At 46.1% G+C, this 18,158-nt stretch overlaps 1 protein-coding gene across 1 annotated transcript in view; it reads left to right on the top strand.

Moving 5' to 3' along the window:
• The first annotated feature begins 2,534 nt into the window (after window positions 1-2,534).
• Window positions 2,535-18,158, top strand: part of NUP58 (nucleoporin 58) — a 52,397-nt gene continuing 36,773 nt past the window's right edge. Inside the window, exons 1-4 of the mRNA XM_006274421.4 lie at window positions 2,535-2,758; window positions 3,997-4,136; window positions 7,855-7,890; window positions 17,332-17,484. Of these exons, the coding sequence (XP_006274483.1) occupies window positions 2,643-2,758; window positions 3,997-4,136; window positions 7,855-7,890; window positions 17,332-17,484 (445 nt within the window). The 5' untranslated portion in view covers window positions 2,535-2,642. The remainder of the gene's footprint in view (window positions 2,759-3,996; window positions 4,137-7,854; window positions 7,891-17,331; window positions 17,485-18,158) is intronic.

The raw sequence follows: 18,158 nt of genomic DNA, 5'->3' as shown, positions 1-18,158 counted from the left end.
ACAGGAGCTGGCTGGAGATGCTACAGGGCTGAGCAGACGCAGCACAGGGCCCAACTGGGGCGTGGGGCTGGGGCAACGTGGGACCCCATCCTGGTGTGTGGGGCTCAAACTGGCTCATGGACTAGCCCCCCTAAACTGACCTGGCCTCTGGTCTATACAGTCATGAAGGCTGTGGATAGGGAACTGTTATCCACCAAGTCTCAGTATTCTAGGACTAGGGGACACACTGAAGTTAGGAGATGGTTTTAAAACTAACACAAGAGAAACTACTTTTTTATGCAGCACATAGTTAATCTGTGGAACTCATTACCACGGGAGGTCGTAGAGGCAGATAGTATAGCCAGGTTCAAAAAGGGATAAAGGAGGCAGATAGTATAGCCAAGTTCAACAAATTCATTGATGATAAATCTATTAATAGCTAGTAAACAGATCAGTCAGAGAAGCATCCTCTGGCACCATCTCTAAACCATTAATGGTGGATGCCAGGGAGGATAATGAACAGGGGATAAATCACTCTGGATACGCTCAATTCAGTGTTCTCCCTGCATAGCATCCACTCCTGCCACTGTCAGACAGGCCTATTTTTTGTGCTCAGGAAACATGGGTTTAGGCCCACCACAAAAAACTATAAGCCCTCCTTTAAAACGGAGGCTACTAAGAATGCAACAACAGATTTGTCTCGGGACAAATAAGAAAACAGGAATGGAAGTGAAGGTTACAGGTTCAAAACAAGGGCTAGATAAACCATTGACCTGACCCAGTATGGTACTTTTTATGTTTTCAGATCCCAAAACAGTGTGTAAATATTCAGGGAAACACTATCAAATTTAGATGTTGGACAGCATCTACCTTTGTCCGTAGGTAGACTCACTTGTATTCCAAAGTCTGGGTGGTACAGAGTTTCTCAAAACAGGGGCTTTTGGCACAAAGGAAAGCTCTCAAGCATGTGCATATGAATGTAAATAGAAGCCAAATCAAACACAACAGCTTAGCACAACAGCCTAAAACACTTTTCTTTGCACCACGTGAGGACTTTCAAGACATACATGCTAGTATTTAATTGCTGTTGAGAAACAGTTTTCTTAAGATTCCATTTCTGTGTATGTTTAACTTTACATATTGAAGTCAATTTAACTATTTACCTGCAGAAAACCGAGCACAAATTTCTTCTTTCTGGCCCTGAACATATTGCATTGCCCCAAGAGGCTATACCTGTTTTATACCAGGTAGGGAGAGGGTCTTAAATTACCTTTAAGTAGCATTTGTATTGGAATTAAGTAGAGTACTGGCCCCAAATCTGGCCTCTCTACCTTTTAAACATATTATTTCAGCCCAAGATAGGTAGTTCTGTATTGCTTTTGTATCTGTTCTCTGTGAAAGGCAAAGGACAGTTTTGGGTTTTTTGGGGGAGGTGGGAGGAAAGAGGAGGGATATCTTTTATTGGACCAACTGCCTTGTTGGAATAAAGTTAGACAAGTTTTGGAATGCAAAGCATTCTTCAGGTCTGAGGAGAAAAGCAAGCACCTACACGTGTAGCGAGGCTGCTCTGACAGCACATCCGAGCAGGCTCGATTAATTGAGTATGCTGGAGCATGGTAATAACAAAGCTCTTTGGACAAGCTTTAAAGTATAACGTAACTTTGAAACGTGAGGATGCTGTTACACAAGACGCTTCAGGTGCTTTAACTGGAGTGGCTCTTAGAGCCACTCTCATTAAAGCCACCCTCCCAGCACATGTATAAACACTGTAAAATTCTTTAGCTTGTGCCTTCTCCATTCCAAGTGATGGATTTTGGTATCTTCTATGTTATAGCGGTCTTAGAGTGAAATCTATATAGATAGGCAGACAAGGTTCCTTGGGTGAATTTGATATCTTTTATTAGACCAACCCAAATGGTTGGAGAATGGTTAAGCAAGCTTTCGGGTTCAAAAACCCTTCGTCAGGCTAAGGAAGCTTCAGCAGTTGGGTTTTTGAACCCAAAAGCTTGCTTAATAACCATTCTCCAACCATTTGGGTTGGTCTAATAAAAGATATCAAATTCACCCAAGGAACCTTGTCCGCCTATGTCCTTAGACCAACATGGCTACAACCTAAACCCCTGCATATATATATATATATATATATATATATATATATATAGATACACACACATATATGTATACAGACATTCACACCCACACACGGTGATACAGTCAGGCAGCACGACTCCAGCCGACAGCCCTATGCCCGCAAGAAGAGCGCCACCACAAGGCCACAACCCAGCCGGGCGCTCCGCCAGGGGATCACGTAACGCTGTGTCCGCCGAACCCCCGTGCTGGTTCCAGAGGCTCCCGGCGCAAGCGCAGAACCACTCCCAGCACCCGCGATGGGTGGGGCACAAGCGCGGAGGGCGGAAGAAGGGCGTGCGGCAGGACGTTGGCTCCGCCCCCTGCAGCCTTGCGCGCTAAGCCGGGCGACAGGGGAGTGACGCACCCGGTGCGACGGTAACTGGCCTGACTTCGCTAGTATCCCGTGGTGCATTGCGGCAGGCGGTACGGGGCGTCGCAGGAGCCATTTCGCGCCCTTCGCGTTGCTACCTCGAGTGGAGCCCGCGCTCGGCAGCGATGCGGCGCTGAGGAGGCCGCGCTCCTCGGCCGCCGCCATGTCTGCCGGCTTCTCCTTCGGGGCCGGCACCTTGGGCTCCGCCACCGCCGCCGCCGCAGGCGCGGGGGGAGGAGGCGGCGGCGGGGGCTTCTCCTTCGGAGCCGCCGCGCCCAGGTACCGCGGGGCAGAGCCGGGGCGCGGGGCCCGGTGCGGGGGGCGCTCGGGCTGGCAGTGGACCGGACCCGGCGCCGCTTCCCTCAACCCCGCGCTGTGCATCGGGGCCTTGCGCCACCGCCTCTTGGCCCCGCGCTGAGGTAGCGCAGGCTGCGCCGGCCTGCGAGGCCCGGGGTGCGGAGATCGGGCAGGAGGGAGGGGCGATGGCTGCCGCGGCTGCCCCCCCCCCCCCCCCCCCCCCCCCCCGGAAGGACCCTGGCAGGGACCCTGACAGCAGGGCAGGGAGTTGGGTATCCCTGCTGTGGGGTAGTCCAGGCTTGTGTAAGGATGGCATGAAAGTGTCATCCTTCTGAAACGATTGACGTCCCATCTTCTCCACAGCGAGGGGCAGCCTGGCTAATGAGGGCGGCTGGTTATAGCCAGACCTGAGGGGTGGGGTGGGTGCCCCAAACCATAGGAGTTGCTTATTATAAGGATAAACAGCATCACGTCCCAATTGGCAGTGTTCAGGCTGCCGTTCAAAGATGCAGCATCTGGCATTATATTAACGATGTACTGAACCGTTTCCTGCTAACTGGCTTTGACATCTGGTACTGCATCTTAATTTATGATTCAAATGTCAATTGATAAATCGGGAAAAGTACTTGGCCACGTTAGTCTGAAGAAGGCAAGTTTATTTCATAATGGCCTTCAAAAATAGAAATGAAAATGCACTATAAACAAACTTGTATTGCACGTCTGTGACTAATTGTCCCCCTCACAACTGAAATTTTTAAACTTTTAAAATCCTCCTGCAGTTTGGTTTAGTGAAATTTATGCTGAAGGGGATTCACAATCATGATAGTAGCCCACTGATGTTTTGTGATACATAAAACCACTGTCCATAAACTCTCACATTTAATGTCAAAGAGAACCCTAATATATTTGATTTATGCTTATTGAATAAATTGAGTGCAGTTTACTGTAGTTACAGTATTGATCTTCCAAAAATGGACTTGCTTTGCAAATTGTCTTAGAATTTTAAGCATCTACTTTGGTGATGATAAACTGGTAATATGTTCACCCCTTTTGATGCTGTTTTATGGGAGTGAAATCTGACAGCATTACCTTGCAGTTAAAGTTGAATGTGTTGCAGAGTAAGCATCAAGTAAATAAATTGATGAAATTACCTACAGATGCAGACTTGAATTAGGTTGGTCGGAAAAATAATTGTTGCTAATAGTTGTTTAATTTTATAGCTCAACAGGGGGACTTAATTTTGGCACCTTGGGTTCCTCCACTGCTACAGCAACTACGTCAGCTCCTTCAGTAGGTTTTGGAAGTGGACTTTTTGGATCAAAACCCTCGACCGGGTTTACACTAGGAGGTACTAATACAGGTAGGAAGTGCATGTTGATTTTATTCTTACAATACAGGAGAAACCTATTTTACATAACACAGTGTCTTATACAAACTTATACAAAAAAGCAGGGATAATGCATCATGAACAGGGATCTGGGTTTTCCGTTCATGATGGAAAAACTCAGGCTGCCTCCATGGCCCAGTGGGTGGGACCTGGTGCAGCAGGGCACTGAGCTTATGTGCCCAGCCCCGCTCTGCCCTGTTGCGCCAGGTACCACCTACTAGGCTGCAGAGGCCCCAGGGGCAGGGCAGCAGGCTGGGGAGCCCAAGCCTGCAGTGGGTAGTCTGCACTCCACCCCCCACTTCTTCCCCCTCCCCCCCCCCCACTGCATTCCTGCTGTGGGCTTCATGCTCCACTCATCACTGGGGCTGCAGCAGCTGCTGCTTCCTGTGCACAGCAACTGGTGTTCGGGTGCTGCTGCAGGGAGCAGGGGGCTGCACACCTGGGTCCCTGGCCCTTTAGCCCTGGCAGCTGGGGGCCCCCTCTGACAGGGTTGGGGGGGTGGGGGGCAATGACAGAGGCAGGATGCTGGCATATCGGGGCTGTTCAGTGCCACAAAGCAGTTCGGGGAGGGGACAGCCGCAGCTGGACTTATGTCCTGGTGAGTGGAGGGGGCAGCGAGAGCTCTGATTTTTTTTCCCCCATGACAAAAACACAAAATCAAATGCTAAAATTCATAGGTATTTAGAATTTATTTTACTATAGGTATTGAGGTACTGGTAGGCTTCTAAATTGCTTTAAAATTGTGGGCACACAGCAGGGCTGGGGTGGCTCCTGGCTGCCGCCACCGCTGGTCCCAGCCCTGTGGTACCACTGCACGTGCAGCCCCAGCTTAGTGTGGCCTGCGTCTGCTCCAGACTTGCCTGCCCAGGCTCAGTGGCAGCTGCTAGGCAGAAACTGTTGCTTGCCACAGGGGGAAAACAACCCCTTTCCCATACTGCTGCAGGACAGTTCTTGGTGCAGCCACCTAGAGCCTGCACCACACTGGGCTGCCTTGTGGCTGCTTTACACTGTCACCATGCTGAGCAGCCCAGAGGCAGCAGTGGTGGTGGCAGAGCCGCAGGGCAACCTGGTATGGCGCGGGCTCCAGGCAGCTGCATCAGCTACTGCCTGGCAGCGGCGAGGGGGAGGGGCTGCTTTTCTCCTGCACTGAGCAACAGTTTCTGCCCAGCAGCCACTGCTGCTGAGCCTGGACGAGTGAGTCCAGAGCAGGCATGGGGCACACGGGGTCAGGGCTGCCCATGTGAGTCTCTGCCAGTACTGCGGGGCTGGAGCCAACAGTAGCGGCAGCCAGAAGGAGCCACTCCAGCCCCACTGCGTGCCCAGGGGACGGCAGGATGTGCCATGGCTGGACAGCACCTGGGCCAGGTGAGACCCTGGGACCCGCCTTGGGCTGGACAAAGCCCCTCTGGCCTGTATTTTGCCCACCCCTGATTTGGGAGTATCTGAAGACCCAGACTGAAGAGTCTGGGAGGTAGGATACTTGCTGGTAGTAGAACCACACAAACTTGAATGATTGACCTCTGCTCAGTCGATAGAACTCAGAAGTTTATTTGGCCTGAGAAATTTTTTTTTTTTTATTAAATAAGTTTGTACTTTATCTAAGTAGATACAAAAGTGCTCCTTTAAAAAAAACCAACCCTGTGCTAAAACTTGCAGCAGTTCCAAAAAAGGTAAAGTACATGAATTCTGGATAAACTAAAAGTCTGTGGGTAGCTGTAGTAATTTGCCTATATGGTAAATTATGTTTATTTCAAGGTTAGTGTTTTCAGATTTACCCTTCAGTTCCATCTGCTCAGGGAGAGTAGGGTCTGACAGGAGTTGTGGGGAAGGAGGTCTGGGGGGGTGCAAACAAGAAGAGGACTGCCTGACCCCCACCCCCCGGACTTATTTTCCCTGCTGTAGCAGTGGGAGGTGGATAAATTCAAAGCAAACCTCCAATATTTAGGTTCAATATCTAGAGAATTATAACAAATGTATACATTTTCCTTATATAAAATCTGATTATTTGGTGGGGGGGGGGTGTTATATTCAAGGTAGTCTTATATTTGAGGAAACACAGTAAGTGTATTTGTTCTGTGGAACTTTTGTCTGATTCCATGTATACATTCAGTTTATACAAGCTGAAATTTGTACCTTTTGGATGTAGGAAGAGGCTACCCAATCTTGTGCAGTTTATATAGCAGGCAGCTGGGGATTAAGGTTACGCTACATTTTGACTTTAACAATATTCTTAACATCATTAAGGAATACCCTTTAAAACATTTTGTTTATCCTAGTGTCATTTGCAGTATTTTTTAAGTCCTGCTAATTTAGCTTTTTTAATTTGTGTAGGTCTTGCCTTATGGCTTGGACTGTTGAATATGTTTTCCCATACTAGTTTAACCTTTTCATTTAGATCTTGTAGTGCTAGAATGCTGATAGTTTTTTTTTTAAACTTGAAGCATTTTGAATGTTTTAGAGTCAGCTTTTGCAATGTACAATAGGAAATGTTAGTGAATTATAAATTAGCTCCATTGGTTTTAGAGGATGCTGTTTTCCACACGCTTATCTTACTTTCAAAAGCTTCCACTTACAAGGTGGTTTCACAATACATTACATTTAAAGGGGGTGGGGGTTATCTGTCCCTGGATATTTGTTGTTTATTCCCCTCTGCCTCTCTTGAGTGATTCACTAGTTATTGTGTTCTTGAATAATTAAACTTGCTTGAAAGCTGACATGGTATGGTTCTGGAATGACTGCTCAGTAAAATTACATTTTCCTGGATGAGAAACTATAATTTGAGCTCGTGGATTCTTGAGTTGACTTTGAATGTTTTTATTTTCTCCATTGCACTGTAAAAGGCAGTGGCTTTGGCCCCAGCCAGGTAGCAGCAGTGGTGGCAGCTCTCTTGCTACTGTATGGTCTTCCCAGTATTCACTCCAGGCTGCACACTATTCTCTCTGTCCTACATTTCCTACCCCACTGCAACATCCTGTGGTCTTCCCTGAACTCCTCCCAGCCCTCCTCACCTCGATCTGGCCTAGCCCTAGCAAGCTAGCAGTGGGGTGGCAGCCCCAGCCCAGTAGGAAACTACTGCGCCTCTGGCTCCTGTCCGGGGTTTTGAGCCGGAGCTACAGTCGTTGCCTGCCCTAGATCAATACTTGAATCCAAAATGAGAACCTTTGTTTCTCATGTTGAATGGGGGATCTCTCATCTTAGATTGGAGCAAATATGGTAGTAACTGTTGGTTTTGTGTGACACACTATTCTTTTCTCTTTTAAATGTTACTATATTTAAAATATGTATTGTTAAGTTTAGTATAGTTTTTACTAAGTATCACGTGTTATTATCTTTGAAGAATTGCAAATGCTCAAATTTCTGAACAATATGAGTTACATGAATGGTGTTTTGGTCAGTTCTTTCTGAAGCGTCCAGATAACTGAAAATGTATTTCAATTACTGCCTCTTAACAGTATTTTTAACATGAGTTATGAATATTGTTTAGAAGTCAGTTGTTCTTTACTAGGTGGGTTTAAGCTACTGGTATTGATTGTTGTGTGTTAAAAAGACTGCTTTGGGGAAAACTGGCTTTATGGCCAGTAAAATACTAAGGCAGTAATTTAATTCTCTATGTATAAAACTTATCAAAATGTGGTTAAAACTGTTTTTCTTTTGTTCTCTTCTGATTTTTGTTTGTTTGCTTTTTTGGCAGGAACAGCAACAACTATTGCTACAGGATTAACACTGGGTAAGAAACTAATTTATAAGCTAATTGTATTGTTTGGTGACAAATGACTAAGGGTCATGGCAGGTGTTGCATTTAAGGCACAGTTGTGTTAATCATGCTGGAAATGGCAACATGCTACACGTTCAGCCAAATTATAGCATTGTAAAATAGTAAACCAGCCACAAAGATGTTCCACATATAATGTAGACAGCCTCTATGACTGGTTTATATGTTGGTTTAAATTGAACACGTGGTATGTCACAAACCCTGGGCTTCCCTGGGCCTAGGCCAACAAACAGCTGATTGTCAGCATTGACCCACAATAGCTCTGGGTTTCAGTTGTGAGTCGGCATGGGGCAGCCCTGAGGTCTGAGGCATAGCCAGACCTATCTGCTCACTGAGATCAATAAGGGACAACCCTGGGTTCTGAACCAAGACCTGATACTACTCCATGCTTGATCCCGCTTAGTGTTGGCATCCCGCATGAGGTATCCCTGGGTTTAGGATGTAGTCACCCACTGCCTGATACGTGGAATTAGGGTTGGAGCAGGATTGGCCCTTTCCAATTTGAGTCCCAGCATCCCAAGCCAGGCTGTGTGCCTGACATTTAAAAGTCCCCAGGGCTGGGAGCCTGAGACCAGAACTTCTCTCCCATCTTGGGGTCTTGATGCCCCAAGTTTTTAAACGCAGCGCATGCAGTCTATGTGGGTTGCATGGACAGCACAGTCCCTAATTGCTGGGGTTCTGAGACTGCAAAGAGACTTTCTCCAGTTGTGGGTTCTGCTGCCACAGCCCCAACATAGGCAGGCTAACTGGGATGCACGTGCAGTCTCTAGATCCAGGGCTATCCCATGCCCAGCCTTGCATTGGGATTGGGCACAGGCTTAGTCCCAACTCTGGTTAGAGATCCTGGGGATGGGACAAGGAGCAGTTGTCTAGCAGGACCAAGATGGAGCACCTGATTCCTGGCTAGGACCTGGGCAGAGTGAGCCGCTGGAGGCACTGGGCTCCCAACTGCCAGCAGCTCTGCCCCTCCAAGTCCCCCTCCCAGCATATCCCTCAGCTCCTGCAATGGCTGCCCAAGCTGCTACCAGAGGAGCAGTTTGCAGGCAGTGTAGCTGAGGCTCCCCCCAACCCCATCTGCAGCATCCATTGTGTCTGTGTGCAGTGTCCCTTGCCCCAGATTTCCTTACCCCTGCCCTGGATTTTTTTTGTTTTTTATGTCCCCTTTCTATAAATTTTGATGATTACCAATGGAAACATTTTTCCATTGGTCTGTGAGTGTTGTCATATTGCCATTTATTGATTAAAAAAAACAAATCCTGCCAAACCTAAGTATAATATAAGGATTAAAAAGCTGTCTTCAGGGAAACACCTGTTTCTTCGCCAGGATTGCTCTTAGCGATGGTCCTTTCCCTTACCAAGGTTGTTGTGCCTCTATTGATGCCTGAGATAGTAGCATCAGAGCTTGCCTTCTTCAGACTTGGCTGGAAATGCGTGCTTTAGGGACCCTGTTCCTGGAGAGGAGACGTCCAAGAAAAGCCTGTTCCGGCAAAACCACAGCTGAGTTCAGGTGAAATAGGGTTAAACAAACCTATAAGAATAGAAATGGTGAGAGACCTGTTATGACCTTATTCTTCAACTAAGTATAGTGGAAGAAATCTGAAATAAGAGGCACAAATCAGGAAACCCCCCCAACCTGTGAACAGACTTCATGCCTCATTCCTAACATGTATATTTTTAATTGGGATTTCTTCTGGTAGTAATTGAACAATACTGTTATCAGTGTTGTTCTGTACAAATATGCAGTAGGTACCTAGAATACAAAGTAAAGACTTCCTTATGCTCTGTAGTAAAGTAAGTGTGTGTGTATGCGTGGGGATGATAGGGAGGCTGGAACCTGTATTCCTCTTCTGCTCCCTGATAGATCAACAGCAGGGAAGTTCTGAAATGTTTTCTTGGAGATACTGCAAAAAACAAAGTATTTCAGGGGATTTTTCCTCATTTATAGATTATAAGAAAATACTTTTCCCATATGCACAACCTCAACAGATTGCAACCCTTTGCTTCTTATCGGTGTTTTTTCCTCTGTAGAAATTCAGTTGAGCCATTTTATAGTACTTTAGTTCAGAGTTAAGCAATTATTTGGGCTCATGGGCCCAAATTAAGGAGTTTTGGTGAGCTGTCACAGGCCAGGTCAGCACCCCCTTTCTCCTCCTCTCCTCTCATGTCACCAAAACTCCCTAAATTGCTGCATCCTGTCCACCTGGACACGCGCCCTACCCATGCAGGTCCCAGCTGGTCTCCATGGAGACCCTGGGATTGCAGAACAGTGACAGCGCCAGGACAGGCCCAGGGCAGAGCTACGATCCACTCCCTGCACTCGCCTACCTGCATAACCCGCACCTGGTGCAGGGGCATGTGGACAGCAGATCATGGTTGTGCTCTTTGCTCAGCCAGGAGGAGGCTACAGGCAAGCAGGGAGTAGCATCCGGGAGTGGTGCAGGTGGGGCTGGAGTTGGGATCGCAGGGCCCTACCTGTCCATGGCCCCATCCCAGCAGAGCACAGAACAGAGCCATGATCCGCTGTTCGTATATCAGTGCAACAGACACGAGTTTTGCAGGCAGGGGCTTGTGGGTAGTGGATCATAGCTCCAACCCTCAGCCCCAGCCTTGTGATCCCAGGGTTTTCGTGTAGACCGACTGGGACCTGTTGGAGGCAGGGCACATGGCCAGGCAGACAGGATGAGGCTGCAGGTGGGGAGCTGCATCCAGGGCTGGGTCTGGGATCTTGGGGTGGTGACAGCGCAGAACCAGGGAAGAGCCATAATCCACTTGCGGCACACCCCTGTCTGCAGAACTGTTGCCCATCATAGGAGTGTGTGGGCAGCAGATCATGGCTCTGCTCCACACTCAGCTGGGATCTGCTGTTTGCACATCCCTGTGAGGGGCCAGTTCTGCAGGCAGGGGCATACAGGAAGTGAATTGCAGCTCTGCCCTGGGTCCTGGCCCCTCACTGTCACCACCATCCACAATCCCAGGGTCTCCATGGAGACCAGCCAGGACTTGTGGGCAGGGCACATGGGATGGGGCTGCAGGCAGAAGGGGAGCTGCATCCAGGGCCGGGTCTGGGATCTTGGGGTGACAGCGTGGGGCCAGGGGTGGGGCAGAGCCGTGAACCACATGGGCCGTGGATCATAGCTCTGCCCCAGCCCCGCATTGTCACTGCCCTGCAATCCCACCCCATTACCCTACCCTTTCCTGCTCATTCCACTCCTGAACACCACACCCCTCCCACCTGCAGCCCTATCCCATCTGACTGGCCACATAACTTGCCCATGTGGATCTTGCCCCTGGTGGTGGGTGCAGGGCAGACTGACTGGGTTACCTGGGTAGTGGTGCTGAGTCCATGGGCAACGGCAGCCAGAAGGAACTGCTGCTGCTGGAACTGCCAGGAAGCAAGTCCAGCCACCACACTGCTCCAGCTCTGCTGTGTTCTGCCGCCCACCAGCATCGGCCGCATGTGCCATGGCCTGGCCTGGGCTGGGTAGGACCGAGGGAGTTCCCATAGGCTGGACAAAGTCCCTTAGCAGGCTGCATCCAGCCCCTGAGCTGCTTTTTGCCCACCCCTGCTTTAGTTCTACTAACAGTTCTTCAAAGAAGCTCATATAGCTTTAAAATCAGCTAACTACATGTTTTCTTTTCTCTTCAGCCCTGTGGCTGTTAAACGTTGAAAAAGCATGCATTTACAGTAAAAAGAACTAGCTTATGTTTTGTTTTTTTTAAATCGGAGAGAATACAGTTTAACATAGAAATACATTTTAGAGAAGGGGAAAACAAGTTAATGAAGATCATAGAGACTTCATAGTGTTACTATGAATCTAACAGTCTCTTCAAAGTTTTTTTCACAAGGGTTCTTTGTGTAATCAGGGTACATAAAAATCAATTATTTGTTTTTAAAAAAATTAAAAATACTGGATTTTTTTTATTTAAAGCAGATTTTTTAAAATGTCAGTTGTTTTCCTTTTTAAAAACAAACCAGCTTAAAATTAAATTTTAATTTAACACAGCATAAACTAAGGTATAGAGATAAGGTGGAGTTAAAGGCTGATTTTCTTCTATATAAGAATGAGGGGAAAAATATCTAACTTTTGAGGTCGAGCTTTAAAAATATGCTATAATATTTAATGCATTAGGGGCTTGACCCTGCAAGGAAATTGAGGTGTATACTACTGGGTACGAAGGATCAGCAGAGTCATCACAGGGGTTGGAACCTGGCCTCTGACTCCAGCAGACGCCATGTGTGCTCCTTAATCAGGATTATCCACTGAACCCACCTGGATGGTGTCAAACGCCTGTTTTACTCTCTGTACCTGAGCTATGATTAGCTTGCTCTCAAATAATTAATTTCAGGGCTAGAGGTGAACCATTCAAACAGTACATGTTTGTTGAGGATGTTTTAAAGAAAGTCACACCACTGAACTGGTGAAAGTCACTAGCACGGCACCTGGAACCTGTTTGCTGGCAGTAACCTCTTCTGCAGGTGCAGAAAGAATATTTTCTTCATGTGGACTTGGTTCATTCAAAGCTGAGAAATGGATCAGGAGTTAAAAAAGCAAGAAAATTTGTTCTTTCTCTTCCTGTCTGTGAATAGAAAGAGGGAGGAGAATGAGATTTATGAGTTCTAAAAACTTAAAAGAGAGGGTAAACATTTTCAGAACAGCCTATGTGTTTAAAAAAAAAAAGTGTCATTTTAAAGTGAATTGGGCAAGTAGGAACCTAAGCTCAAATGACGTTCATCTAGGCATTTTAGAAAATCTTTCCTAAGGTGACCTGAAAAAAATGGTTTAACTTACTGACTACAGTTCATAGTTCCAATACTATAACAGTTGATACTAGTGTTTAATAAATTAGTTAGTTGTAAATGTACACTATGTTTTGGATGCAGAAACTTTTTTATCAGAATATTAAAGTTTTGTTTAATAAATTTGAAGTGCTAGTTTTCTGTTTAAACTCAAGGCATCTTAATGCAGCTTGGTCCAAATATGAACAAAAAGTCAATCATCCAGTGAATAAAAACTACAGAGTCAAATGTACTCTGTCCAAGTTTGCAGATGACATAAAGCTATGGGGAGAAGTGGACACGCCGGAGGGCAGGGAACAGCTGCAGGCAGACCTGGATAGGTTGGACAAGTGGGCAGAAAACAACAGGATGCAGTTCAACAGAAATGCAAAGTGCTGCACCTAGGGAGGAAGAATGTCCAGCACACCTACAGCCTAGGGAATGACCTGCTGGGTGGCACGGAAGTGGAAAGGGAGCTTGGAGTCCTAGTGGACTCCAAGATGAACATGAGCCGGCAGTGTGACAAAGCCATCAAAAAAGCCAATGGCACTTTATCGTGCATCAGCAGATGCATGACGAATAGGTCCAAGGAGGTGATACTTCCCCTCTATCGGGCGCTGGTCAGACCGCAGTTGGAGTACTGCGTGCAATTCTGGGCGCCGCAATTCAAGAGGGATGTGGATAACCTGGAGAGGGTCCAGAGAAGGGCCACTCATGGTTAAGGGCCTGCAGACCAAGCCCTACGAGGAGAGACTAGAGAAACTGGATCTTTTCAGCCTCCGCAAGAGAAGGTTGAGAGGCGACCTTGTGGCCGCCTATAAGTTCATCACAGGGGCACAGAAGGGTATTGGTGAGTATTTATTCACCAAGGCGCCCCCGGGGGTTACAAGAAATAATGGCCACAAGCTAGCAGAGAGCAGATTTAGATTGGACATTAGGAAGAACTTCTTCACAGTTCGAGTGGCCAAGGTCTGGAGTGGGCTCCCAAGGGAGGTGGTGTTCTCCCCTACCCTGGGGGTCTTCAAGAGGAGGTTAGATGAGCATCTAGCTGGGGTCATCTAGACCCAGCACTCTTTCCTGCTTATGCAGGGGGTCGGACTTGATGATCTATTGAGGTCCCTTCCGACCCTAACATCTATGAATCTATACATTTCACCATTTTGTGGCATATTAAAATGTAGGCTTTCTAGTAATCCAAATATGTTAAGCTACATATTTTTATATCTCTATATATCTAGTTTGTGTACCTAGGAAATGTATGTACCAGATGTACTGTAAAACTGTATGTAGTTATAAATCACCATTGTAATGGTTTATATCAACCAATGAAAATTTCTTTCATTAAAAAACCTAAAAAATATACAATGGGGAAAATTGATAAAAATAGCTTAAATTGGGCTTGATTTAAATCAGTCATTTAAATTGATCCACCTTGGCGTAAATACACTAAGGCTAAATTTCAATCCTTTGAGTTGATATGGCCTCATATCAACCTTTGGACTTGCTTTAATGATGATTGTTATTGAGATCAGGATTTCTTGTTAATACCCAGAGAATGTCGGTTGTAAACTTGTAGAATGTCCACTTCCCACAAGCCCCTGCTGCTGCCTCCTCCCCTCGCACCTCCTGTGCCTCCTCCACCTCCTCTATCATCTCCTAATTGATTATGAAAATTTAAACATAAAGCCACTCTGTGAGGGATTGTGAAACCACTCAAGAACAAGAAAAATTAAAGGCACTCCACATAGAATAAACTTAATTAGGACTGTGAGTCTTCCAGAAAGTCTGAATGTGCCCAGTATTCCTGATATCCAAAGCACATTTTACAGCAATCTACGTATCACATACAGTTGCATGAACAGACATGGGGAGAAATCAGGATATTTCTCTAGTGTGTGTGGTATTTGGGTACATAACTTGATCATTGTCCCATGTCTTAGCCAGTCTCTGCATGATTTTATTGTCATTGTGCCAAGAATCGTATATTGTGGACCAAAGGCAGATAATAGCTACTCTAGCCCTGGCTGAAGGGACTGCTTTCTGACTTCCTGCTGCTGCTGCTAATTTGTATAGAAGTAATACAAATGTAAGGAGACGAATGCTATGATTAGGTACTACAGATGGTTCATCACAGGGGCACAGAAGGGAATTGGTGAGGTTTTATTCACCAAGGTGCCCCCAGGGGTTACAAGAAATAATGGCCACAAGCTAGCAGAGAGCAGATTTAGACTAGACATTAGGAAGAACTTCTTCACAGTTCGAGTGGCCAAGGTGTGGAATGGGCTCCCAAGGGAGGTGGCGCTCTCCCCTACCCTGGGGGTCTTCAAGAGGAGGTTAGATAAGCATCTAGCCGGGTCACCTAGACCCAGCACTCTTTCCTGCCTATGCAGGGGGTCGGACTCGATGATCTATTGAGGTCCCTTCCGACCCTAACATCTATGAATCTATGGATATCCACTATAAGAACTTAGACAAACCATGAATGCTCTCACACAAAAGGGAGATATTTTGCATAATATTTCATCATGCTACTTATTAAAGCTGCTGACTAGAGTTTAAAAAAGAACTGACTGAAGGAGTATTGGATGGAGAATCCATCTCCATCTCCTCCACCTTCTCCATCATCACCTCTTCCACCATCTCCTCCTCCTGTTCCAGCTCTTTCCCCCTCCACCACCTCCATCATCTCCCCCTTCCCACCTCGTCCTACTCTCCCCCCAACTCTTCCCCCACCTCATCCTCCAATCCACCTTCTCCTCCATCATCTCTACCTTGTCCACCTTCTCCTCCTCCCCCTCCACCCCACCTCATCCTCCCCACCTCATGGTCTTCCTCCTTCATCTCTCCCTCCCCCACCTCTTCCCCCTTTTCTTCCTCCTCTTCCTTTTCCACCTCCTCCTCCCCCACCTGTTCTCCCATCTGTTCCTCCACCCTGTCCCCTCCCCCACTGCCATCATCTCCACCCCTTCTCCACATCCCTTCTCTGCCTTGTCCTCTTCCACCTCTTCCCCTACCTCATCCTCCTGCCCCACCACCTCTTCCACCATCACCTCCTCTTCCCCCACCTTGTCCCCCTCCCCCCACCCACTCCATCTCCACTTGCTCTTCCACCATGTCCCCTTCCCCTACCTCATCTTCTTCCTTCTTCCCCAGCTTCTCCTGATCTCTTCCTCCCTCACCTCCTCCTCCTTTCTCCCTCCTCCACATCCACCTCCACTTCTGCCTCCATCCTCCTCCTTCTCTCTTCTCCCTACCTCATCCTCCTCCACCTCCCTCTTCCTTCTCTTCTCTCACCTTGTCCTCCGCTGCCTCCTCGCCCACCTCCCCTACTTCTTCCTCCTCTCCCTCCTCTTTCTCCATCATCTCTTCCTCCTCCTATCATCATCTTCATCGCTCCCCCCCAATAAGTTTATGAACATTATGTGCTCTTCAGTATAACTGAAACTGTGCAAAAATAGTTCTTTCTCATTTGGTTCAAACTGAATAACGCAAGGCTTCTACTATGGCAGTTATAGGACACGTCTTCTATACCTAGTAAACTGCAAGTGTCTGGACTTGGCATTTCTAGTTATGAAGAGTAATTGTATTGTGGTGTTCATGTTGGATGTTCTTTGTGATCCTCATTATTAAATTCACTCTTACAATCCATTGTGACCAATTTATGTCCACATAAAACTAAAGCATCTCAACAAGACTTAAAGCTTTCAGAAAAACAAACTAATTCTGTATTTCATGACTAAGACATCCAAAGGAATGAGCTAGTCTTCCTTAGTGACAATTCTTAAAGAGGAGTAACATTTTTCTGGGCAGGCACATATACAGTTAAAAAATATGCCACATCAAATTCTGGTCTCCTATGTATTCTTTATTAAAATATTTCAGAGCAGGTATGAGATTTGCACGTATTACTACACTTAGGTGGATTGTGTTGCAGGACCCACTGTAAAACTACTAGTGAATCTAATACCCTATGCTTATATTTCAGTTTATGTATTACATTTCTCTCCCTGCCTGATTGCACTCATGCAATCCTGTTGGGATAGGGAAAGGGATACGGGCAGGAAAACTTTGTTGTTGCCTAAATTCCTGTCGTTAAGTAGTAATGACCCCAGATCCAAACTGCCCTGATTAAGAGAAGGATCACTAATCAAGAGAGGGGCAAATAACGCAGTTCTTGTATTCGGCCATAGACGATCTATATTTAACATTTTACTAAAGTTAGGACACATTTTTCATGATAGGTGTCAGCTGTCTCCCGCTTTAGTAGGAGAAGTATCCCTTGTTCAGTGATTGAAGAGAACAGGCAAATCTACAAATGAACTGAAGACCCATTGTCAGATCCATGGACATTTTTTGAAGAGAGAAAATGTTGGGTTTAACTTGTGTAGAAGGGGTCAATAAGATGTGTATATGAAACAAACCAAAATGTGAGATGGTTATTCTTTCAAGGGCATTCTTGTGACTTTCCCATTAATATTTATAACGTAAAATGCATTTTGAAGGTGAAAAATTTGTTAGAACACAAAACAACTACTAAATGGGTTAGTTTGGGGAAAAAAAATCATATTGAAAATATTTTTTGAATAAAATGTTTTATAACTGGTCTGTCTTTGTTCTAGGAGCTCCTGCCACAACATCTGCCTCTACCACCGGTTTTAGTTTAGGATTCAACAAGCCTGCTGGTTCAGCCACACCATTTGCTCTGCCTATTACTTCTACCTCAGCAGGTGGCCTCTCACTTTCTTCTGCTCTGACATCAACTCCTGCAGCTGGTAAAGAAATTTTTGCATTTGTAACTGTGAACTGCACAAATGTTTTGAAAGAGCTGAGCGTCATTAATGTTATGGTTGAGAGTCTTAACGTAGATGAACTGTTGGATGCTGCTATTATTTTACATACCATATTAATGCTGAAAGTTTAAAAGATGCAGTGATTTAAGTGGTAGCAATAGTTAATGGTTAATTTATGCCAGGGCTTCAAACTTTGATAGCAAGTTAGAGTTGTAAAAGATTTTCCCAACAAAACTTTTCCCATTGGAGACAGGGTCATTGTAATATTCAAAATGATTGTCTAGCGTAGGTAGGAAGAATGTATGCCTCCATAAAGCTATCCCACAATTGACACGCTGTTATAAGCACACCTCTGTTCCGTGTGTGCAATATACACAACAATATTTTCTGTTTAGTTTTATGAAAGCCAGCTCCAACAGCTTGCCACTCACCACATGGGTATAAGCTAAAAGCCATGCACTGTATTTTCTAAGGCACACTATTTCAGCTCCTTTATTCATTACTCATTCCAAAACTCCAAATCATCCCTTTCAGTAGAAGTTTTGAATCCCTAATGAGTAGTGCCTTGATGTCCACCATGAATTACTTTTCTTCACACATACATACAGAAAGACTGAAGTGTTATTCACTACAGCAACCTAGACCTAAATTCTGTT

Source organism: Alligator mississippiensis, chromosome 1, assembly GCF_030867095.1.
Source record: "Alligator mississippiensis isolate rAllMis1 chromosome 1, rAllMis1, whole genome shotgun sequence".
NCBI classification, from domain to species: Eukaryota; Metazoa; Chordata; order Crocodylia; family Alligatoridae; genus Alligator; species Alligator mississippiensis.
The sequence above is the reverse complement of the archived record's forward strand: the minus strand, read 5'-3'. Positions and strand labels throughout refer to the sequence as shown.